Below are 20401 nucleotides of genomic sequence, written 5' to 3' on the forward strand. Positions count from 1 at the left end.
ATACAGCTGTAACGAAGGAGGCATCCAGACTTGAAACGTTGGCTTGAATCTCTCTCCACAGATGCTGTCAGACCTGCTGAAATTTTCCAGCATTTTCTGTTTTTGGTTGAGAAAGGAATACAAGCCGAGTGAGGTCTCACTCTCCTGATTACTGTGCATTGGTTACTATGTGCATATATGGGGGGACATTCTGTGAGGGGAGTTTAGTCACAAACCTCCCAAAGTCAATAAAACTTACCATCTCACTCATCAAGCTGGCCACTTAGATCATATCATCAACACTTCAGCAAGGATCAACACCTTCAATGTAACACCTCAGTGAGATTCAGCATCTTTAGATCTGATTAGTCATGAAGAGATGGGAATATTAAATATTGAAAATTGATTAAAATGTGTGTTTAGGTTGGGAATAATCAATTGTGGTCACATTTTAGTAGATTCCCATATAAATTTAGACAAAGGATGTCTTTATTGAGGCCAAAATGTCTGATTTCAAAAAGCAATTGGGCGTAGTTTTTCAACCTAAAGGAATCAATAGATATGGGGGTGGTGGAAATAGGGGATCAGGATATTGAATTTGCTGATCAGCCATGTTCATAATGAATGGCAGAGCAGGCTCAATGGGCCAAATAACCTAATCCTACTTCTAGTTACTATATTGCTATGTTATTCTTTCATGGGATGTGGGCATCATTGACAACCATTTGTTGCCCATCCTTAGTTGCCTTGATGAGTGACTTGTTAGGCCATTTCAGAGAGGTAGTTAAGAGTCAGCCACATTGCTGTGGATCTGGAGTCACGTGTAGGCCTGATCAGGTAAAGATGCAGATTTCCTTCCCGCAAGGACATTAGTGAACCAGACGTGTTTTTACGTTAATTGATGATATTGTCATGGTCACAATTACTGAGACTAGCTTCATGTTTCAGACTTTATTAATTGAATTTTGATTCCACCATCTGCCGTGGTGGGATTTGAACTATGCTGCTGTCTGCTCTGAACTGCTAGTCCAGTGGCATTGCCACCATCTCTCCTGCAATTTAGCTTTTCAAGACTGAGGGAGCAGTAATGCTGTGGCCTCTAGGAAGTTTGAAATATGTATGATCTAGTTCTTCATAAATGAAAAAAAGGATACTAAAAAATACCAACTTGACTGCTTTGCATAGCAACATTTACCTTAAGAATATTACGCTATTGCTGACAATGCCCAAATGGCCACCGACATATTACTTGAAGTAGACGCTTAATTTTGTTCCCTGGTTAGAGAAGCCAGAAATTTTGAATGTGCACCATTCACATAGAACTGAGATATTGGACGGCTGATGAACAGTAAAATTGAAAACCTTTACTGAGATTATGGGCAGGATTTTATGACCTTGCTTGGACAAGGCTTGTAAAATCCCTCCTGAGGCCAATGGAGAATTCCAAATCTGCGGGCCTCGCCCACCCTGGAATTGGGGCAGGCAAGGCGGTAAAATCTTTATGTCTGGGAAACTGTCTCCAATCACACAAATAGGCACAACATATCCACAGTGAGAATGTTCTGACCTCTGGTCTACATCTTCCAGTAAAAAGTCTGACAACACCAGGTTTTAGTCCAACCTATTTATTTGATAATATACTCACAAGCTTTCGAGGGACACCCTCTTCGTCAGGTGAATGGAGAGTTCTGGCCTCAGACAGAGCATATAAAGCACAGACAGTTTAGAGATTACTGATTAGAATGCGAATCTTTACACCTAACCTGCTGTTCAAGACCTGAAGTGGCTGATAATGTGAGTGGAAGGAGCACTGATCACAGTTTAAAGAGATGTGTATTGTCTCCAGACAGTACAGTAAGTGAGGTTTTGCAAACCCAGGCAAGTCACGGGGGTTACAGATAGTGCGACATGAACCCAAGATCCCTGTTGAGAGCCTCTGACCTTCGGGTAAGCATTCTCCAAGGCGGCCTTCATGACACACGACAGCGCAGAGTCGCTGAACAGAGACTGATAGCCAAGTTCCGCACACATGAGGACGGTCTCAACAGGGATCTTGGGTTCATGTCGCACTATCTGTAACCCCCGTGACTTGCCTGGGTTTGCAAAACCTCACTTACTGTACTGTCTGGAGACAATACACATCTCTTTAAACTGTGATCAGTGCTCCTTCCACTCACATTATCAGCCACTTCAGGTCTTGAACAGCAGGTTAGGTGTAAAGATTCGCATTCTAATCAGTAATCTCTAAACTGTCTGTGCTTTATATGCTCTGTCTGAGGCCAGAACTCTCCATTCACCTGACGAAGAGGGTGTCCCTCGAAAGCTTGTGAGTATATTATCAAATAAATAGGTTGGACTAAAACCTGGTGTTGTCAGACTTTTTACTGTGTTTACGCCAGTCCAACGCCGGCATACCCACATCATGACTACATCTTCCATCCAGGCTGATTAACAGGTGATTTTTAATTTGACTGAGGTCTTTGATAGCATGTGATTCAAGTACACAAAGGGACTAATCCTCTAAATGCATCTGTATGGTAATTCTGTTGACTTGATTTCAATGAACAGAAAATGCTGCCACTCTTTCCTTTTCCACTTTCCATTAGATGCGTGCCACGAGGAAAGTCTCAGTCTGGCCCGTTGCCTTTGTGGGCGGACTCCGATACGAATCTCCAAAAGTGAATGCGGTGGGAAAAGTTTACGGATGGAAAACAGTGTTTGATCCGCACAGACCGTTCGCCATAGATATGGCAGGGTTTGCAATAAACCTCCGGTTAATCCTGCAGAGACCTCAAGCTTACTTCAAGCTGCGTGGAGTAAAGGGCGGCTATCAAGAAAGTAGTCTTCTACGAGAGTTAGTGACACTTAATGACCTGGAACCTAAAGCAGCCAATTGCACTAAGGTAGATCATATATATAAATCCTGCCTACTGCAGGAAGTTGGAAATAAAAAAGATATAGGGCGGGATTTTTCGGCCTCGCTTGACCTGAGACCGGAAAATCATAATGTCTGCCTCTTGCCTGCTTTGATTCCTGTGGCTGGCAGGGCTTGGAATTCCGGTGATATTTAAAACGAAAGAGCTTCATTTATATAGCAACTTTTACGCTCTCAATGCATTTTACAAATAAGTTAATTACTTTTTGAAGTATGGTCACTGCTGTGTAGAAGGCTAACATAGTGTCCAATTTGGACACAGCCGGATCCATCAAATGGTAATGTGATAATTGACCAGTTAATTTGATTTTTGAAATCTACAAAATTAGGAGGGGCATGGACAGAATGGATAAGGAGCAGCTGTTCCCCTTAGTTGAAGGGTCAGTAATGAGGGGACACAAGTTCAAGGTGAGGGGCAGAAGGTTTAAGGGGGATGTAAGAGAAAAATGATTTTACCAGAGGGTGGTGACGGTCTGGAATGCACTGCCTGAGAGGGTGGTGGAGGCAGGTTAATTCACAACTTTTAAAAAGTACCTGAATGAGCACTTGGCTCGTCATAACATTCAGGGCTATGGGGCAGATGCTGGTAAATGGGATTATGTGGGAGGTCAGATATTTCACATGTGGCAGTGCAAACTCGATGGGCCGAAGGGCCTCTTCAGCATTGTATGATAATTCTATCTGAGTGATAAATGTTGGACAGGACACTGGCAGAATTCCCCTGCTATTCTTCAAATGTTGACGTGGGATTTTTACATCCAACTGAGAGAGGAGACTGATCCTTAGTTTCACATCTTAGCCATAACATTGTGGGGTTGAGTTTCTGCCTTGGACAGAATCAATGATCTTGGCCCAAACTGCATCCAAAATTCCACTAGTTTTGAGATGTGTTTTGTTTCTCGTTTCCTCTTAATTCCACTTGCTCACCGCCAGACTTAAAATTTGCCAGAAAACAGCACGATTGGGCAGTTTATTAGACTGAAGATTTTTTTAAAATGTAATTTTAAAATTATTGCATGATATTTAAGAGTGGTAACTTGTCCAGTTTGATTTTTACTGTTGGAAATCCATCTTTCAAAAAAATAAGTATTTTTAATCCAAGTGCCTGGTTGACCAGTGATCTGCTTTTAAACAATGGATGGGATCTTGAACCCACACTCGCCACTGGTGAGATTGTCGATGGGGGCTCAAAATGTGGTGAAACCTGGAAGCCACAGGTTTCACCAGTGAAATTGCAACTTCTGATTTTTTTATGGTTATTGCCGGCAGCGTAATCAAGTTCGTGTGGGTGTGAACCTGATTTATATGCATTTAAATTAATTTTTATGTAATTAAACACCATACGTTCTCACGTCAGCGCAGTTTACAGCCTAGATGTGAACCTGTCATGGGGACTCCCCTGGGGCGTAAAGATGAGGAATATGGACAGGCAGCGACCTGGCAATGCCCCCTGAAACAGATTGGCACTGACAGGTTGACACCATGCACTAGTTGGCACCATGGTCCTTGCCAACAGGGCAGTGCCAAATTGTGTTCGTGTGCTGTGTCTAGCACATTCTGACTCTACAGAGAAGTGACACATTGGAGGAGACGGAGGAGGTGGAGGCTGACCGGCTGGGCAGTGCTGGGGAGGATGACCAACAGGAGGAGGAGGAGGAAGTGGAAGAGGAGGAAGATGAGGAGGAGCATGCTGTGGAATACCGACCAGGGCTGGAGGGTTGGCAGCCCAAACGATGCATGGAAGTGCAGCAAGGAAAACCCTGATCACCAGGCGGTTCAGTCGCTAGGGGTACATGTCTATGGATTCCATCCTCCACCCCCCCAAAACTCCTTCTATCTCCTGCAACATTGTCACACCAGAGTGGTGCACCTGAGTATTCCATGTTAGTGAGTTTTTTAGCAGGCAGGAGGGTGATGACAAGTCACTAAGCGCCATTATAATGATGCGCTGGTGCCACTAGTCTGACTCCAATCTGAGCTCCATGTCTGTGTAGTGAGTAAGGATCTGAAATCCCCATACGGGACGAGTGGGGTGGGGGATGGGAGGAAATCGCTCGTGGGGTCTGGGTAACCAATGACTTCCTTTGTTCAGTGACACAGCATTGAGGGGACTCCCCAACTGACATCAACATGAAACTTCATTCTGGTAATCATCAATGAAAGAGGATTCTTATTCGTGACAAATCTGAAGCAAATTAGTCACAGGTGGGTGGTGCAAAAACATTTAGTTGCAATAAAGATGTTTAAATCAGATATTTTAACATTAAAAAAACTTGTGAACAGAAACCGTTAAGGTGCTAAGATAACTTTCTAACTATCGCAGCCCTTTACCCGAACCATCTCAGTGCAACTACAACTTCTTAACCTTATGTGGCCTACCACTACATCTCAGTGACTCTCCAGGCTGTACATTGGAGGTGGAGGGGGCTAGCTGCCTACGTTGCCTGTGGTGTGCATGGCAAGCATCCTCTGGAGGCCTTGGACCTTGAGGGCCCTGGCCTGCTTCCAGGTGTCTGGGATGTTTCCATGACACCCTCTTCATCCATTGCCCCTGAGATGTCCCACTGTCAGGAGGGGGGTGGGGGATGTGTCAGAAGTTGTAGCCACAGCCACAGTCTCCTGGCTGGAAGGCCTTGGCATAGGCTCGAGCCCTTCCTCCTCCTGTGGGGATCCGGTGGCCCCTGGGTCACTCTATGGGGTGGTGGTGCTTCTGGAGTGAGCTCCCAAAGCCCCGGTGTCACCTTGCCCTCCTAGTCCTGGAGAACCACCTGTGTCCCCTACCCATGGTGGCTGAGACTTCTGCGATGGCCACGTGAGTCAGGGGCCATCTCTCAATGGCCGCAGCAAGTGCCCTCTGAGACTGAGCCATGTTCTACAACCCCTCAGCTGTGACCCTTTGCGACTGGACCTGTTCTCAAGGACTGCAGCTATAGCCTATTGTGTCTCAGCACTGTCCCACTGGGTCTCCTACAAGCTCTTGAGCTCTCATCCATGGGTGGCTGAATCTTGAGAATCCTGTTCAGTCCCTCTGCTATGGCCCACTATGCTGTGGCCTTTGGGACTCAGCTTTAGCCTGTTGTGACTCGGCCGTCGTTTAGAGCCTGTCACACATGGTGAGGCTTCCCCTGCCCTAGGCTTCCTGTAGTAGATGCCACCCTTGCAGAGTTGGCCTGGGAAGCACACCAGACAGGCAATAGCTGATCCACCTGAAAGCTTTGGGACTCCTCCCAACAGCCTCACAGTGGGGCCATCAGCCCTTCTTACATTCCCTGGTTCTGATGCTGCATCTCCAGCAGGTGAGGGAGAAGTGATCTCAGAGGCCCAGCATGTAGCCTGGGGCCAGCTGAGTCCTCGCCTTCAGCAGGCCCCCACGTGCCAGAGGCCTCGGATGTTCCCTCCTCCACCCAATGTACACTATCAGATGTGTCGCGGTCACCAGAGAGTGACCCAGATGCCTCACCACTAACTGGACCCACCGACATGTCAGTATTTGGGCTGGTGAGTTATGAGGTGGCAACTGACACCTAAACTGTGCCACCCTTGAACGTACCTTTATTCATATCCTCCAAGGACTTGCCCAAGCTGTCTGGACCAGGATGGATGGGAGCTGCAGTACAGGACTGGAGTCCAGAAGGCCCTGGGATGTCCAGATGTGTCCCTGCAACACAGGACACAAGGTTAAGTGCAAGGGAAGGAGAGGAATCTGGGACGCCAAGCACATAATTCACATTTCACCACTGAACATTCAGTAGCACAGTGGTTAGCACTGCTGCTTCACAGCTCCAAGGTCCTGGGTTTGATTCCCGGCTTGGGTCACTGTCTGTGTGGAGTTTGCACATTCTCTGCGTGGGTTTCCTCCGGGTACTCCAGTTTCCACCCACAGACCAAAGATGTGTGGGTTAGGTTGATTGGCCATGCTAAGAAATTGCCCATTAGGATCCAGGGATGCGTAGGTTAGAGGGATTAGTGAGTATAATATATGGGGATAGGGTCTGGGTGGGATTATGTTCAGTGCAGACTCAATGGGCCAAAGGGCCTCTTTCTGCACTGTAGGGTTCTATGGTTCTAACAAAAAACCAAGAAAATTACATCACAGGAATTGGCCCTTCAAGCCTGTAGCATCCAGGTTGCTGATTTGATTTGTAACTATATGCCTCTTTTCCCATCCCATTCACATAGCTGTAAAGCTGCCCCTTAAAGGTCACTATTGTATCTGTGTCCGTGACCTCCCCCAGCAGCGAGTTCCAGGCTCCCACTACCTTCTCTGTGCAAATAAGCATGCCTCATACATCTCATTTAAACCTTGCCCCTTGCACCTGAAACTCATGGCCCCAAGAAGTTACCTCAAAGTGAGTGCAGGAATAACAGTTGCTCACATCTTGATGGCAGCCAGACTTTGCTGTCACTGACAGCCCACATCTCCTCTTCCCTTGAGAGCTCCAGCACCCGCTCCTCAAAGGGGGTGAGGACCTGGAGGTCTGGCTCACCGCCCCTTGTCTTCACCCTCTGATAGGTGCTGTGTTCGATCTTCTTCTGTGGAGACAGAAGGAACCATGGAAGAAATGGTGGCGTGACTCCTGCAGAGTACCAGGTGGTGGCTCTTAGAGAGGAAGCGCAGTGGGGCTCTTGCGGGGGAAAGGAAGAAGCTGCTTGGGGGTCAGGAAGCAGGCAGGATGATGGGGATGAGACGATCTGGGGGAGATTTCGAGGAAGATGCAAGATGGGGTTCAGCACTCACCCTTGCTGCATGGATGGGATTTTTTCTCCAGTTCGGGGGGGCCACTGCCCTGGCACTGACCGAGGCAGTGACTTCCTCCCAGGCCACATTTCCATCAGCTCCCATGGGTCTGCATCGTCCTGGGGGAAAGTGGGAGTCCAGCCTCACCTCTGCTGCATCCAGCAGCCTCCCCAGGTCGCCCTCAGTAAATCGAGGGGCTGATTGGGCGCACATTTTGTGCAGGAATGCCTGCCTGCCTATCCATTCTTGAGTTTTTAATGGAGCTGCCCCTCATTAGGGCAGATCAGCTGCCGGCAGGACATTCCAGCAAGTTCCATGCAGTTTGCTTTTTAGCATTGAGGGGAAGGCAAGTGAGCACTTGCAGGTGTGCTGATGGGGAGGGGGGGGGTGTGTGGGTGCTGGATCAGCGCATCAATGTTTGGGGACATGGGAAAAGAGAGAGAGGAAGGTGTCACGCAGCCATCCGAGGGTGAAAGAGATGAGGGCCTTGTGCGGGAGGGTCCAAGGTGGGGGTGAGGGAGATCACCCTGACTGATATCTGTAGGGTGGAGGGCGGAGGATGGATCTCTCTGCCTGAGATCAGTTGGAGGGGGTGTCCGCTGCCACTCTGCCTGATTTCAGTGAGCGGAAAGGGGAGTCTGCTGCCAATCTGCCTGATATCAGTGGGAGGGGGGAGGCCGAGGAGCCTGCAATTAGTCTGGGTTGTGGGGGGTGGGGGGATAAGGGGGTCAGTAATGTTTTTGGGTGGGGCAATGTCTGTGGGTGCTCAGGGAGGCATTGTCCAGTCTGGGAGGGATGTGGCAGGGGAGCCGCATCCTATCATTTTTTTCTTCACATGCGTAATTGGAGGTGCCAATCGGAGCTGCAGGGTTTTGGGCACGTTAAGCCCCACCCACAGGTTTGTGCAGAGCAATTCGGAATCACTCATATTTTTTCAGACAGAGTACTTACAGGGGCACCTGAGAACAGGTTAAAAGTTGGATCTGAAACATGCCCAGTTTCAAGTCCACCCAGCACTTAGAATCAAAATGGTAAAATAGGGCCTTAGGCATCAACTTAGCATGGCCAATCAACCTAACCTGCGCATTTTTGGAGTGTGGGAGGAGCACCCAAAGGAAACCCCCGCAGACACAGGGAGAACATGCAAACTCCACACAGACAGTGACTCAAGGCTAGAATTGGGGCCCTGGCACTGTGACACAACAGTGCTAACCACTGTACCACCGTATATGTTGAAAAAAATTTCAAACTCTTTTAAAATATATCCAGGTGCCCAAAAGAATCAGTTAAATATTATAGAATCATATAATCCCTACAGTGCAGAAGGAGGCCATTCAGTCCATTGTGTCTGCAACAACAATCCCACCCAGACCCTATTCCGGTAACCCCACATATTCACCCTGCTAATCCCCTGATACTAGGGTCAATTTACCATGGCTAATCGACCTAAGCCGCACATCTTTAAACATTATGAGCCCTTCAAATGTCCAAAGGACACGATCATGTTGATAAAGTTTTGGAAATGAGTGCAAAAAAGGCAGAGACCAATTTGCAACAAATATGATCTCTTGTACGTGGGTCTTTTGGATGAACTGTGCTGAAATATGTGGCACTAACTATTGGAAAGTCCAGAGCAATGCCTTGAATAATACTCTCTCAACATGATGTATCAGTTAAATTGTGGCGTGGAATTTAAATTCATGACCATCTGACTTAAAGATAAGTGTGCCACCATTGAGTCAAGGAAGAATCAACAACACACTCTCTTTGATACTGAAAGCAGCAAAATTTTCTTTTATTATTCATTCTTGGGACATGGACGTCGCTGGCTGGCTATCATTTATTGCCCATCTCTAGTTGCCCTTGGGGGCAATTGAGAGTCAACCACCTTGCTGTGGCTCTGGAATCACATTAGGCCTGACTAGAAAAGGACAGCAGATTTCCTTCCCTAAAGGACATTAGTGAACCAGGTGGGTTTTTGCTGACAATCGACAATGGTTTCATCATTATCAGTAGGTTCTTAATTCCAGATGTTTTTCATTGAATTCAAACTCCACCACCTGCTGTGGTGGGATTCGAACCTAGTTCCCCTGAATGTTAGCTGAGCTTCAAGATTAATAGTCTTGCAATAATACTACTAGGACGATGCTTTCCCTTGAGAGTGTATTTAGAACATGCGAGAGGTTTACAGAGATAGTAATTCTCATGATTACTCCATAAGTTAACTAGTGTGTTATAATTGGATTGCAATTAATGGACCTCAGATATAATCTTTATAGTATTAGAATATTTCCCATATGATGTTATCTAATAAAGCTTTCATAAAAATTATAGGTAATCTTATGTAATTATATAAAAACACCACTGCCAAGTAAGCTAAAGAAAATTAATTATCAAGGTACTTGCCCTCACCATGTGGCTCCTTTGAGTACAGAAGGGTATTTCTAGTTATAATTTTAAAAAAGTAGCATATCTTCTATATATAAAATCCATAACGGTGAACATTTCTTTTTTTAACCCTATTTTCTCTCCTTTTTGAATTGTCTGCCAAATGGTAGAAAGAAATGTGAGATGGTTCACATTCTGATCCCTTCCCTCTGCAATTCAATAATGAACAGCAAAGAGTCAAAGAGCTGGCTTTTAGTCACGTTATGATTTATTGCCATTTATCTCAGAATAGCATAAAGGAAAAGTAGAATGATAGTTTTGTGGCATTTTGACATAACGTGAGTTCTATTAAAAAAAGGTGGGGGCATCCATACAACATTAGTGCAAATTTCAAAATTTCTGGAATTAAACAAAATAGGATCATAGTTGTTCAGACATTCAGAATTTGAGTATTGTTGAAGAAAGGGGCATGCCATCAAAACTTTTCATTTTGCACTCATCAGAACAGATGCAAGAATGCCAAATTTGAAGAGCAGCAGCAATTTATACTGAACGAAAATGGTCATGATTGATTGGCAAGTTGACTCTGATTGGTTATGATGTTGCCATGGCAAATATATTAGGGAGCTATTGTCCCCAGCTCTTCTGTTTATTTCAAAAAAGTTACACTATGCTCCTTCTGTTTATGGAGGACAGATCCCTCTATATGTAGCTTCTATGTTGAAGTGTGACCCTGGCTGATTAAATTGTTGCTATGGCTATCATTGCACACTCAGGATTAGTCAGGAAGAGTTGTCCAATTACTGAATCACATATTGGCTGGAAGTTTACTGCCACAGGAATTGAAGCAGCCAAGGGTGGAGCATGGGAAGGTCCATTGACCTCGGACAGGATTTTATGGTTTTGGGACCAGTAAGGCGATAAAATCTTGCTCATAATATTAGACATTGTTTCCTAAGTTTTTTAAGCATGGGCTAATACGGCTGGTACTCTGCCTATTGTGAACAGCTGAAGAGGATGTGCTGTTTGACAAGATTCACCAGTCTTTAGGAAGTACTGTCTACATACCCAACATCACAATCCCACTGAAATTCATACACCATATTATTCATTTATGTGGTAGACAGAACCACTTCTTGTCTTGACGGCAGCAACGTATTAGTGGAAAATACCACTAATTGCTACTGCATATTAAGAACTTGAAACACTCACGACACTTGTTGCTCATTTTTTCATATTCCCACAGAAATGATGAATGTGTTGTATGAAGTTCAGTGCCAATGCAATGCTAGATATGTAGGCTGTACATCCCAATGACTGGAAGATTGTAGAAACAGCATACCCTTTGGCTGTTTGCAATAAGTAAAGTACTGATCGTACTCAACCGGCCTTTACTTGGAAAACTCAGAACATCATATCTAATTGTTAAATCTAATTCCGCAATTGAATAGCACTTGCTAAAAATCCCATGTGTGCTCAGAAGTACACCAACAATCAATCTAAGATTATTAGTCAGGCTCACAATGTAGTCTGCCTTCTAGAAGCTACATATATACATATGTAGAGATCTGTTTTCTGTAAGAAAAAGGAACTTGTCCAAACACTGCACATTTTTTGAACTAACCAAATAGGTAGAGGACAATAATTTTCTGATGCATCCATCAAGCCAGAACCTAAACCAATCAAATTTGATGTGCCAACCAATCAGAACTCTTGTCTCATGCACTATAAGTTGTTGCTGTGTTTGAAATCTGCATTCTTGTTTCTGTCCTGCTGAGTGCAAGATAAAAAGCTTTGACAGCATGTCCATTTCTTCTCATCAATAGCAGGATAATGTCATCTTCTAATGATGCAGAAATGCTATGGCAGTTGGTAAGGTGAATAAGAAGTATGTTATGATTCCAGTTGATGTCATAACTGGATGGGAAGATCCCAGAATGGAACCCTGGCTCAAAAGACCATATCTTGTACTTTTTTTTTGCAAAACGTGGTGGAATCAAGTCAGGGGACCGCTAATTTGTCTCAACAACAAAAAAAGAACATTTATTAAACATTAAACATTGGATTATGATACAATACTCCTTTACTCCCCCTTAGCCTAACAAATGCACACAGATTTTATGATTAACAAGAATTAAAATGTACGTCATGAGCTACAATAGTCTCAGTAATACAAAGTCTGTTCAAGCACACAGATTGGCTATGGTCAAATGCACACACTCACTCTAAACCCTGTGTGAATGTCTATGGGCTTCTCCTCAGAAACCCAGATGATTGTTACATAAGAGTTTCCAAATGCACTCCCAAAAACATGCTATAAATTCTTCTTTCACAATAAGGCTTTCCATTAGCGGTTTGCATTCCAAAATCCAGTTCAGGTTTTCCAAATGATTCTTTTAAAGGATCCAATCCATTTCTGACAATGAATCCAGGTTTTGCATCAGCCCCTTTAGAGTTTCTTTGTCTTGACTGCTAGACAAACTGTTGTCAATTGCTTTAACGCTTGATTCCCAGACTCCAATGGAATAGTATCAAACCTTTGATTTACCTCTGAAGTCTGGTTACTGCAATTGTCTCTTTAACTCAGAACACTTTGTTTTCTATTCCTTGAATTTATCTGAATAATACCTTGGTTTCCGTTCACTTAGTTTTACTTGTCTTTCATTCTTTCTGTCCAATTCACTGGTTAGTTGGGCAGAAACTGTTTCTTTGGGAAGCCTGCCGCTTTGCAACTCCCATCCTGTCCAATCCATTTCCAGGCAGAGTTGAGCGATGTTCATTCTCTGGTATCTTTCTTAAACTGCAATAAAAATAGCTAAAAGTAAAACTTAAAAGCTGTTTTATCTTACAAGCCCCCACTTGCCAAAGAATCACTGCTAGTTTATTTATTCTTCACACCATAGCCTTCTCTAAGCACAATCGAAACATTGTTGGAACTTGGCCAACTCCACACATACAAATACATTTATCCAGCATGAACTTAACTATAGATTTTACCCTTTCAGACACAGAAACATTAAAGTAAACTCTCTTAAAACTATACCTCATTTGTAATATTTACCCATACAAATATAAACCCCTTAAAATTACTTAATACTAACATCAATTTTGATGTTACAACCTCAAAGCACTTTACGAGAGGTGAGTTGCAGGGCCAAAACAATTTTTTTTTTCAGAAAATGCAATAGGAAAATTGGTGTTTTTAAATCAATCACTGGAAGACCCATCAATTGTTCCATCATTTTCCTCAAACTAAACAGAGGATTGCAGACAAACTCTGGGGTGCTTTAAAGTTCTGCAGTGAATTACATGGTTCAATCCCTTCACCATTGCATTGTATTTATTGAAAAAACTCTTGTTGCGGCCCTAAGTGGCTGCGGTCAAGTCAAGCTAAAAGCTTAGTTGCTAATGATTTGATTTTTTTTTCCTGCAATGATTTTTTTATAGCTTATATCCTGCTATGTCTGACAGGCAATTTTTTACCATCTTATTTACGGCGATTGTGTTCAAAATGATATTTATACCTTACCAGATGACAGTGTACTCTAATATTACTTGTAGAGTGTGTGTGTGTGTGTCTGTGTGTATGTGTGTCTGTGTGTGTCCCATAAAACATGCTACAGTTAAGCCACAACAAGCTGGAAAGGGCAACCACTAAGTCACTAAACAGTGGTGAAAAATGGCATCTGGCTCTACTTCTGAGACACCAGCAAAGGCCTTGGCCCATATTCTCCCATCCCGCCCACCAAGGGAATAGTAGTGAGTGGGGGCAGACCATATAAAGCTCCATTAACCACGGGCAGGATTCTCCAGCTTTGAAGCGAGCACGGCCAGAGAATCCCATCCAAACTTGAAAGCAGAAGAGATTCAATTACTGATGTTATCCCAGCCCTGCTTCAGCTCAATAACAATGGTTCAAGCTTTCTACTGGGTCAGCGTAGAAAGTTTCGCAGCACAAATAACATCCAAGTGAAGACTCAAGGTCCATTGTGTAACACAAGATGGAAAAGAGCAACATTTGTGCAATATCTATCGAAACTGAAGTCCATATGAAACAAACGGTGGTAGCCCAACAACACAAGATCCATTGAAAGTAGCAACATTTTGTTTCATGTGGAAATGTAGCGTAACAAGCACATATTAATGATCTCCAACATGCAGTTGAAAAGCGATCATTCGTACTTCAAGAATTTCCACTTCTGACGCCATGCTTTAGAATTTCAGTAAGTTATTGGAAGTTGTCCACACATGGAGAACTATACTCAGAGAGAATAATCAATCCACGCTTGTGAGCATTCAAGGTGATAGAAGGGCAATCCCACGCTATCTATGACTGTGATATCAACTGAAGAGTTATCGCTGAAAGTAATTAAAGCATATTTTTCAGATTAAGGCAACAAGTAACTGAGTGTACAGAGAAGGCAGGTCATCAACCTGTATTATGTTAGCTAATCCTATCTATAGATATAGGGGGAAGCTATGGTGTAGTGATATTGTCAGTGGTCAAATAATCTAGAGACCCAGGGTAATGCTCTGGGGACATGGGTTTGAATCGCACCATGGCAAATGGTTAAAATTTCAATTCAACAAAAATAATCTGGAATTACAAAATTCTAATGATAACCATGAAACCATTGTCGATTGTTGTAAAAACCCGTATGATTCACTAACATTCTTTCAGGAAGGAAATCTGCTGTCTTTACCTGGTCTGGCCTACGTGTGATTCCAGATCTGCAGCAATGTGCTTGACTCTTAAATGTCCTCAGGAATGGGCAATAAATGCTGTCCCGCCAGCGGCACCCACATCCCATGAACGAATAATAAAAAAATTAACAATTGGTTCATGGAGAGGGAGATTTCCATTCCTAATTGCCAACACCAGTTGATGGAAGCACACTTTTAAGATCATTTGGTGAGGTGTAGCGTCCCGTAGCTAATGTTCACAGCATTTGGGGTGAGGGTGACTACCTAGAGTGTTCCAGCACAACATTAGAATGAAATAGAGGTGAAAACCGATTGGGAAAAAAACAGAGCAGGAAAATGGAAATATTGTATTGTGGTCCTGTATTGCCCCATTGCAGGCAGCCTTACATAGTCATCATTGGGTGAACCTTCACTCTTATAGCTCCCTACGTAGTCAGTTCAGCCAGAAAGCTGCTTGCTTTGGTGTTTTTTTTTACTGGTTTCATTCCAACTTGCCTCTCAACTCTCAATGCATAAATACAGAGCAGAATCACTGAAGACAGGAAAATAAGTGATTATGATAGCTTCAGAGAAAGATGAACTATGGAAAATAAGTTATCTATTTTAAAGATTTATGTAAAACACTGTGAGGCAAAATTCCATTTTTGTTTACAGTTCATATCCATGTTCTAATATCTAACAGAATGCTGCAGTGATGCATGCTGCCACTTTAAAGCATTAAGTGCACAACATAAATCACAGCAACAAGGCCTCAGTATAACAGCAATCTCTTCCCCTATCAAACACTACCTTCTTCCTAGCTCAATTTTCTACCGAAACAATTCCTTCAAAATTTGTGTCACTTTTTTTCCGATTCTCAGCTTAGCAACTTCTCAAAGCATCCAGATTCTGGATTCGGACAGAGGTTGGTATGGAAAGTATGAGGGCAATTGTGGTGGGTGCAGGGATAAGGGTTGGCATGGAGCATATCAGGAGCCTTTGGGGTGGGTGGGACGTCATAGTTTGGCATGGGAGGCATTGGTGAGACATTCTGAACTTGCCTTTCAAAAGCTTCCCTCATCCAGATTATGGTTCATGACACGTTGGAAAGGCCATGAACCATAATCACTTGACAAGTTGGCCCAATCCACAAAAACTGCTGGGGGAATAGGAGTTTCATTTTTATTTACAAAAAATTGTGAACATAAGCAGCTTTCAGAAAGACAAAGACATTTTTTGGGGGACTTCATTTACTCATATTGTTCTGATGAAGGATTCCCTCAAATTGTCAACTTGACTTTTTTCTTTCTGACCAATCTGTCATGCATTTAGCGAATGTTTCTCATATGCTTAACAACTCCATTCTTTCTCATTTTAAGCTTTACCCTCTTTAAAATGCCCATTTTGGCAATCTCAGACTTTGTCCCAGTTGTTTTATTTAATATCAGGCCCTCTAGCCTTTGCCCCTCATATCCCTTCACTTTACCCTTCACATCACACACCCTAACACATATGCTCCCCATGCCCCATTCATGCAAACTCACACCTTTCTGCCCATTTCTATGGTCCATCATACTTTGCCTGCCAACTTATGCCCGTCCACCTATGCCCAATGTTCCCTCTTACCCTCCATACCAATCTTTCCCCCTCCACACAAACCTAATGGCATCTAATACCTCCATACCAAACTGTGGCATTTTTGTGACCATTCACTCAGCTGTTTCAACAGCATAATTGATGTCTCGGTTCTCAGTCAAGAATGAGACTTGGCTGAGGGCCCAGATATCCATTAAGTTGTTGAAACAACTGGGCCTAAAGGAAAACATTGCTTGTTTGACAGTTCTTTCCTCTTAGATCTATTTTGTCAGTGATATGTTTATTTACATAATACAAAGAGGTTTCAAGTATCTGTAGTTTTTGCTACTGATACACTAAATATATCGCAATTTAGACTTTTATAGAGCTTTAGTAAAAGTCATATATTAATTCATGTATGAATGACTGTTTTTAAGCATTTCCATACATGCCACTATTACTATAGGATGCTTAGTCCTGTAGAATATATATTAGTTGAATGGTAATGGAAGTGCCATAGTTTGGCATGAAGGGCATGAGTGACCACTGAGAGTGGGTGGAGGTGCATGGCTTGGCACGAAGCATATGAAGGAGTGATGTAGGGACATAGGTTAGCATGTCAGGTAGGGGGCTATGGCGGGGGGAAGAGACAAATGTCGGTATGGAAGGTATGAAGGGCAATTGTGGTGGGTGTAGCGATAGAGGTTGGCATGGAGCATATGAGGAGCCATTGAGGTGGTTGGAAGGTCATGGCTTGGCACCAGAAGTATTGTTGAGACATTCTGAACTTGCTTTTCAAACGGTTTCCTTGTCAATGGTTCATGACATATTGGAGGGGATCATGAACCACGACTCCTTGACAAGTTAACCCTACTCCAAAAGAATTGCTGGGGGTTAGGAGATGACTGTCCATGCATTGGAGCCAATTAGGTCAGGAATGTAGGGTGCATGCAGACTTATAACGCATTCCAGCCTCCACCCTTATCCCATACTAATGAGAAGTTGGGATGCCTGTAATAGGATCGGAGTCCCGAAATCAGCTCCCACTCATCAGCCGGAATTCTCTGTATCTGTTTTCAGCAGGCAGGAAAGCTGTGAGGATGGGAATCCAATGGGAGTCCCCATACGGATTTTACGCCAGCAGGATTTCCCATTCTGATTACTCTCACCCTCCACCAGTGATGAAATGGGATTCCCACCATGAAAGGTCGGAAACTCCATTAGTTTATATTTACATCTCATTAGCATTTTTCTGATCATCTTTAAAGGGCCGGAGAATCTTCCAGCCCATAGTCACTGTTGTAAAGGAGGAAAATGGCAGCCAATTTACGCACTCCAAACTCCGACAATCAGCAAGTGATAACCTGTTTTTGCGATATTTGATTGAGGCGTAAATATTGGCCGGGGAGAGCTCCCTTCTTTCAGAACATCATCTGGGGACCTTCTACATCCACTCAAACAGACAGATGGGGGCCATAGTTTAACGTTTCATTCAAAAGACCAGTTCGTTTAGTAATTGCAGTTCATCAAACTTTGCTGCCCACCATTTGCTAAATCTTTCAAATGAAGTGAGCAATGTTGCAAGTTAGCATTCCATAGTCACCCAGATCACATTAAAGATTGAGACATGAGGAAGCAATTGGGGTCAGCAAACCGCCAGAACAAGAATTGCCTCTGCCCACTAAAAAAATAAAGCCTAACCCAACAAATTATCAGTTCAGATAACAATTTGGTTATTTTGTTGAACATCTGATGTGCTATGGTGACCACCAATTTATAGAGTTACAAGAAGAATTACGAGTAAAGCACAAGTGTAATCTGTTAAATATGAATCATGGACATAATCCTTTAACAATCAGTGTCTGGTAATTAATTTAAAAAACTGTTTGAAGCAGGCTCTTGCAGACAGATGATTGTAAGGTGTCTTTTTTTTTCATATAACAAAGGCTAGGAGCCACAGGATGTTTCTGCAAGATGTTTCACTAATACAGTTACTCCCTTTGCATGGACTGAATGAATTTGCTTTCTCACTGCCCATGTTCAATGTGTTTTGTGTGGAAAGAGGTGTGCAGTTTTGTACCATCAGAGTGTGCATTCCAATGAAATAATTCAGTAGCAAGCTTTTGTGATTTTAAAATATATACCTAGCCCAAACTGACACAGTGTTGCGCGCACACACACACACACACACTGGATACAGGCAATGATGATGCACTTTCACAGATTACAGTTCCTTCAGTCCCTGCTTTATGGTTTCCAGCTTCCCATGTGGCAAATCTGTGTGTTTTTGATTAATTAAATGATTTAAAGTTGAAGTGAGGGTAAAGCAAAGAGTTCATAGCAGGCTGTGTACTTTTTTGTAGTTGAATATCTCAGAGGTTTGTTCTCAGATGAATTTGAGACTGGAACAGGTTAGGTATTTTGGCTGCTTGGTGACTTGCTTCAGTCTCATTCTCAGAATAGCTGCTAATTCATAATATTAAAGGATCTGCTGGGTACTCGGCTGATATAGATTCTGCAAACAGTTTTGCTCACATGATGACTGGATTAACACTTATGAGGCCCACTTCACACCTTCCTGTGGATCTTTCATTTTACACCCGCTCCCCCCCTCCCCCCCCCAAACCCCGCAATTTGGATTGGGGGTGGACCACTGTTCTGCAATGGGAAATTGATAGTGGCCATTGAGTTTAGATCTTCCATTTTGTCCAATATAAAGCATTAAGGCTAGCAGTATAGAAACTCCACAGTCTTCAGCTGTTGGCCTATCCTTAAACAATGGGACATGTGAATTCTACAATAGCTGTGAGGTACACTTATCCGTATCCATATTTAATTACATATTTGATATGGTCTGTTGCACAAATGCTAAAAGTCACATGATTTGTGGCAGTCATCCTAAAAGTTCATTAGTGTCCCTTTAAAACAAACAAAAGGCATCCAGAAGCTTCCCCATGAGCATGGTCCTTGTTTAAACTTGTAAACATGAAGTTTTCACTGGATATGACACTTTATATTGAATTAGAAAGTTTGCTGAAATCAGTTTGAAACGAAAAGTTCAGAGGAAAGGTTGATAATCTCCTATAGGCCTCTGCATGCAGCCTTTTGTTACCAACTGCAAGTAGATCACAAGGATTTGTATCTCTGTCCCTGCAGGGATACAGAGGAAAGAGCTGGTCTATAAAATGACAACCCTTCTGATGGTCTAGTCAAGTATGAGAACCAATTCCCCACCATTGCATAGCATATTGTATCAGTATAGCAGTTCACTGTACCAACCCTTTGATAAAAGTCTGGGAAGCAATTTGCCTTATTTGATCTCTCTAAGCAGAGTGCAGGTCCTAATAATGCCAGGTTATTGAACAACTTACATGCTATGAAGACATCATAACATTGGTAACCAGCAGACACAGGCTTCAGATAATTGGCAACAATTCCAAAGGGAGAAAAGTGAGGCAACAAATAAATTATGCAGCAAGTTGTTATGCTCTAGAATGCATTGCCTGAAGAGGTTGTGGAAGCATCTTCAGTAATAACTTCCAAAAGGGAATTAGATATAGACTTGAAAAGGAGAAATCATCAGAGCTGTAGAAAAAAAGTGGGGAAATGAGACTAATTGGACAGATCTTTCAAACAGCCATCACTGGTACGATCAGAGCACAATTTTCTGACTCTATTGCCTTTGCTTTTTTAATACAAATGAAAATTAATTTTCAATGGATGCCCAGAAACTTGCACAATATATCATTGGGAAATGTCTATAATCTGCACAGTTGGCACATCTTCACTGCTTTGAATAGGAACAGGTATCAAACTCAGTGCTTTGAAGATAGAATTCCTACTGAGTATTATGTTTTTCTTACCTTCGCCCTTTCTTTTCTGAACAGATACTAGTTTGGCACACACGGACCGAGAAACCTGTGCTGGTGAATGAAGGCAAAAAAGGCTTCACAGATCCCAATGTGGAAATATAACACACAGGTAAATATGAAGAAAGTCAAAAGGGTCTGGGGAGTGCCCATCCACAGGTCTTTGATAGAGGCAGGGCAAGATGGTAAGGCAGGTTAAAAAAAATGTACTGAATCGTTGGACTCGGAAATTAA

General features: G+C 43.1%; 1 protein-coding gene across 1 annotated transcript in view; it reads left to right on the forward strand.

Annotated features, from left to right (window-relative positions):
• Positions 1-20401, forward strand: part of LOC145359813 (galactosylgalactosylxylosylprotein 3-beta-glucuronosyltransferase 1) — a 176912-nt gene that overhangs the window by 144112 nt on the left and 12399 nt on the right. The window contains exons 4-5 of the mRNA XM_080214591.1: positions 2586-2882; positions 20186-20279. Of these exons, the coding sequence (XP_080070717.1) occupies positions 2586-2882; positions 20186-20272 (384 nt within the window). The 3' untranslated portion in view covers positions 20273-20279. The remainder of the gene's footprint in view (positions 1-2585; positions 2883-20185; positions 20280-20401) is intronic.

This window comes from Carcharhinus amblyrhynchos, chromosome 29 (assembly GCF_965287045.1).
Source record: "Carcharhinus amblyrhynchos chromosome 29, sCarAmb.v2.hapA, whole genome shotgun sequence".
Lineage (NCBI taxonomy): Eukaryota > Metazoa > Chordata > Chondrichthyes > Carcharhiniformes > Carcharhinidae > Carcharhinus > Carcharhinus amblyrhynchos.